Here is a 5,070-nt window from a genome sequence, read left to right as displayed (position 1 = left end):
AGAGAGAGAGAGAGAGAGAGAGAGAGAGAGAGAGAGAGAGAGAGAGCTAACTGAGAATGGGTGGATTTGTAAGCCTTAAAGCCCACCTGCAGTGACATATTTCCTCCCAGACAATTCCACTAACTGGGGGCCAAGTCTTCAAACCTAGCCTATGGGGTCCATTCTCATTCAAACCACTACAAATGTGTGTATTAGCATATATTTTTATGCTCAAAATAACTTACTTTTAAAGAGTTGACTGACTACACGAAACAGCCCCAAAGATGTCCACGTTAACACAGTGGCTGAATGTCTCCTTTGCTGATTTCTTCTTTGTTTCTGGTGCAGCTTTTGAAGTCTTACTGGCTGGACAACTTTGCAAAAGACTCTGTCAACCCCGGCGTGGTGGTGCTGCTGGGCTGTGGAGCCCTATCCAGCACCTGTGGGCAGCTGGCCAGCTACCCCCTGGCTTTGGTGAGGACTCGTATGCAGGCACAAGGTGAGTTTGGGTTCCAGGATGGCCATGATGACACTTCACATCACTGACATGCTTTTGAAACACACACTCTCTCTCTCTCTCTCTCTCTCTCTCTCTCTCTCTCTCTCTCTCTCTCTCTGACCCTTACTTGTGGATAAGGATGTGAGCTCTCAGTTACAGCTCCAGTGCCATGCCTGCCTGCCTGCCTGCTACCATGTTCCCTGCCATGATGGGCATAGACTCACACTCTGAAAATGTAAGCCCCAAATAAACACATTCCTATAAGTTGCCTCAGTTGTGGCATCTTATCAGAACAATAATAAAAAATATAACTAATACCTTAGCTCAAATATTTTAAGTTTTTTTATTTGTTTGTTTGTTTGATAGTATTGTATTTCTCAATGGAAACCCTGTGGGTTGGGAGGAGTCAGAGTGTTATATTCAAAGTGCTAAGTTTAAACAATAAAAGGATCCTGGCAACCAAGTACAGTATATACACAAAACTGTCTTTTGAATATAAAGAAGAAATTAAGAGCTCCATGGACAAATAAAAGCTGAAGAATGTACCAGACCTGCAAGAGATGACAAAAGGCATCCTTCAGTCTGAAACAAAATGGCAATAGACAGCAGCAGACCACACGGAAAGTCTACAGTGAAAGTGATTAAATAGAAAATGGCAGCCTTGTGATATTGTAATGCGGGTATGTAGACAGCTTTAACCTAGTATAGTTTTCAAAAGGCAGAGAAGTCATTGTAAACCCATGTTAGGGGACATACTGTAAAAAGACATTCTGCTCGTCATCAAAACAGGACAGGGGTGCCCAGAGGTGTGACGGAGTGGGCTTTATATGTAATTGTAGTTGACCTGACATAGATTGTTACAGTATCAAGATTTTTATATTAGAGGGATGCTGACTAAGTAGGAGGCGTCTGGGAATGCTACCTCTGTTCCTACTTTTTAAAATAAATTTTATATGGAAAGTTCAATGCAGAGAATAAGGAGTCAGCAGCAACTGTTTAACACTGTGGCAGAGAATCATGCACATGACTGGGTCAGTCTTCTTCAACAGGCTTCATAGTCGGTTTCTTTACACCAACATCATCACCATGCCTTGAGCTACTGGTGTTTAAACACCTAAAACATCACCAAGCCACACATATTTTTCAGCTCCGTTATCTGCAGAGACCTCATCATATACGTGGCCTCTCATTGGCCCAAACAGTATTATGTGGCACATGATTGCACGTCTTATATGATGGACTATTTCTGAACCAGTAAGAAGAGTAGAGAGTGAGGCATGAATGAACCTTGAAGGCATTATGTTAAGTGACGTAAGTCAGACTCACAAATATGCCTAACTCCACTAATGAGACACCTAAGATACATACATTCATAGAGACTAGGGGTAAACTACAGGTTCTGCGGTTGAGGGGAAGATGAGGTAGAGAGTTACTGCATAATAGTTTGGGTTGATAAAAAAAATAGTTGAGAAATTTACAGTAGAGAAAGCTTCACACTAGAGCAAATATAATTAACATTACTGAATTTCATAGCTTAAAAAGGGAGTTTTCAGTTCTGTTTTCTCATAATTTCAAAAGTTAACAATGTGATAGTCCAAAAGTCTTTAAATTGTATCTTTTAAGTGGGTGAAACTCATGACATGGGAATTATATCTCAATAAAACTATTCAAAATAAAATGAAGTTATTTTGGAGGGGATCTATGAAAAAGTAAAGCTAAGGTTAATAATGAATATATAATAAAGGATGCCTTCTGAGTTGCTTTCATTACACATCTTCCCTCCAGAGCAGGGGCTTAGCCCCCTCCTGCTGTGTGTGCTGGCTCGCATCTGTCATGGCATGACTAACAAGGCTGAGCTTCCTCTGTGGCCTTGCCCATCTCCTCACCAGAACCTGGGGTTCTTAAAGGCCCTGAGTCCTTCTTTCTCTCCAGCATCGAATGCAATGGAGTGTGTGTTCAGTAAGTGTCTGTCAGATTCCTACATTTATTAAGTGACCCATGTGGCAGGGGTGACCCACAGTTTGTTGACCTGAAGGGCAGGAGAGATCCGTGCTTCATATTCTGAGTCGTCTGAACTCAAATCTCCATTCGCTGCACTTCACAGGCCGGACTGCATTCCCCATGCCCCGCCCCCAGCCCTGGAGACTGCTAGACGACATCACCCACTTGACTGTATTTAGCAGTGCCAGTTTTAGTGATTCTAATAAACTTCTGCTCATTTTTTTCTGTGCACCCTCCTGTCCCTCATGCCAGCTTCCAAGCTGAGTTTGAGTTCATATTCATGCTGGACAAAAGTAACTATGCCAGGAAATCTAATACAAAGACCACTCAACACATTGGTGATCTCCAAATCGGGGTACTGGAAAGATCAAAGAACACACCTGCACATGGACAGCCCGGCCCCCAACCGTTCTCCTCCACTCTCCCTGCCTTGACACAAAGTCAGAGTCCATGGCAACCAGCTACCCACCTACCCTGCACACTGAAGCGTGGCTGTCCCCTCACTCACCTCATACACAGCGAGATCAATGCCTGCGTAGGGAATAATGCCTAGTAAATTGGGAACGTAGCCTTTGTAAAATGCTCCAAAGCCTTCATGTTTCAAAATCTTCTTGGCACAACCGTATATTCCAGAGTATTGTCCAGTTTTGGCTACAGCTAGCCGGGTTTTCAAAACCTAAATACCAAAGAATCCAACACAATCTCATTCTCACTTAACATCGAACAATTTGAAAATATTGATTTTTATAAAGCACTAGCAAATTCTCTCTCAAGAGAATGTCCAGCCTGATGATAGATTCTCCCTTGGGTGTTATTTCCACCGAGAAGCTAAAATTAGAGCCAAGAAGGGCCAATTATTTCATAAAGAGTCTGAGGGATGGTTTTGCCTAAATAAATAAATAAATAAATAAATAAATGTGGTCCAAATAATCATTTTTTTTGTCATAATAAAATTAGTTGGCAAGGAAAGTGACTGGTGGCATTGGGGACAATTCCAGTGACTTCAGCTTGAAGCACAGGATGGAAGATGGAAAGGTGGGAAGTTTTAGTTGAAATGAAGGGTGTGTGGAGTAATCTCTGGAGACTCAGGGGTAGCTCAGTCTACAAAGCACTACAGCACCAAGATGAGGACTTGAGTTTGACTTGCAAAACCCACATAAAGAAGCCAGGGGTGGGAATGGATGAGATCCCTGGAGAGGTAAGACAGGCGCATCTCTGGGCCAATCAACCAAGACTGTAACACTGAGCTTAGGCCAATGAGAGACCCCGTCTCAAACCAAGATACACAGTGCCTCCTGATGAATGACACCTGGGTTGACCTCTGGCCTCCACAAGCACATGCACATACATGTGCAGCCACACAGACATGTACACCGACACACACATACATATACAAACATGCACACACACATATACACACATGCACACACATATACACACATGGCAAAGAGGTTCAAGTTAAGGGTATATTTTGCTTAGGTCTTAATCAGTTATTGGAAAGTCCTAGTTGTATCTATACAATTATCCACATCTACAGTGTTAGTTTTGCTCTAAAGCAGGAGTTGGCAAACACTTTCTGTAAAGGCCAAGTAGTAACTATTTCACTCTTTGCAAGCTTCAAATATGAGATCTGTTACATCCCATTGCTTTTCCTTTGCTTTCTCCCTGACTTCTTCAGGAGTAACAACAACTGAGGCTGTACGCAGCAGTCCTCAAGTGGCCTGAGATTTGCTAGCCAGCCCATGCTTTACTGCAATGATGACTAGTTGGTATTACTGTCCTTCCATTACTGGGCTGTGGTACAAAAGCTCCCTGGAGAGGAATGAGAGTAATATTCTGTATCAGCACTGTGACAGCCAGCCTCTGAGATGTCCCCTGAGGGTCCTGTCTCCAGGGATGCTCTGCTTTGCACAGTCCTCTCCCACACGGTACCAGGGTCAGTCTGTGTAGACAGCAGGGTACAGTGGAAGTGACAGCAGACAGCAGTTTTCATCCATCACAATCTTTCTCTCTTCTTGCTCGTAGTGCTGACTATAAAGGAAGCAAGCGACCATGCTGTGAAGATACACAGACCATCTACAAAGGCTTGCATGAGTTTCCAGCCAACAGCCAGTGAGGCCTGGCACAAGAGTGAGCCTGAAAGCAGAGCCACATCAGGGGTTAGCCTCTAGAGTGGCACAGCCCTGGCTGACACCCTGAGGTTGTCAAAAACCTGGAGCCATGGAAACCCAGATTCCCAGTTGCCAAACTGTGAGATGGGAAAGGCTTGATTAGACTGTTGAGTTTAGGTTAACATCAGTACACAAGTACAGCTAGCAGGTTCATACACCACCAAGCAGTCAGAACATAATGGTACTTGCCTCCATGGGATAAATAAAAGTCTGTGCAGTTGCTCCAGCCATGGAACCAGAGATAAACCTCTCGAAGGTGCCTAATTTTTGTCCTTCCTCGGTAAGCAACTTCTTATACTGAAAAAAAAAAAAAACGGAAGGAAGGAAGAAGAGAGAGAGAGAGAGAGAGAGGGGGAGGGAGAGGGGGGGGGGGGGGGGGGGGGGGGAAGGGAGAAGAAAAGAAGGATGAGAGAGAGAAAG

The 5,070-nt window shown here is 43.8% G+C and overlaps 1 protein-coding gene across 1 annotated transcript in view; it reads right to left on the bottom strand.

The window, feature by feature from the left end:
* Window positions 1-5,070, bottom strand: part of LOC114612324 (calcium-binding mitochondrial carrier protein SCaMC-1) — a 35,259-nt gene that overhangs the window by 4,539 nt on the left and 25,650 nt on the right. Inside the window, exons 7-8 of the mRNA XM_028757282.1 lie at window positions 4,840-4,947; window positions 2,953-3,155 (exon numbers count right to left, since the gene is read on the bottom strand). Coding sequence (XP_028613115.1) covers window positions 2,953-3,155; window positions 4,840-4,947 — 311 coding nt within the window. The remainder of the gene's footprint in view (window positions 1-2,952; window positions 3,156-4,839; window positions 4,948-5,070) is intronic.

The sequence above is a fragment of the Grammomys surdaster genome, unplaced genomic scaffold, assembly GCF_004785775.1.
Source record: "Grammomys surdaster isolate TR1022 unplaced genomic scaffold, NIH_TR_1.0 126158, whole genome shotgun sequence".
Taxonomy (NCBI): Eukaryota; Metazoa; Chordata; class Mammalia; order Rodentia; family Muridae; genus Grammomys; species Grammomys surdaster.
This window is presented reverse-complemented; position numbering and strand designations above follow the sequence as displayed.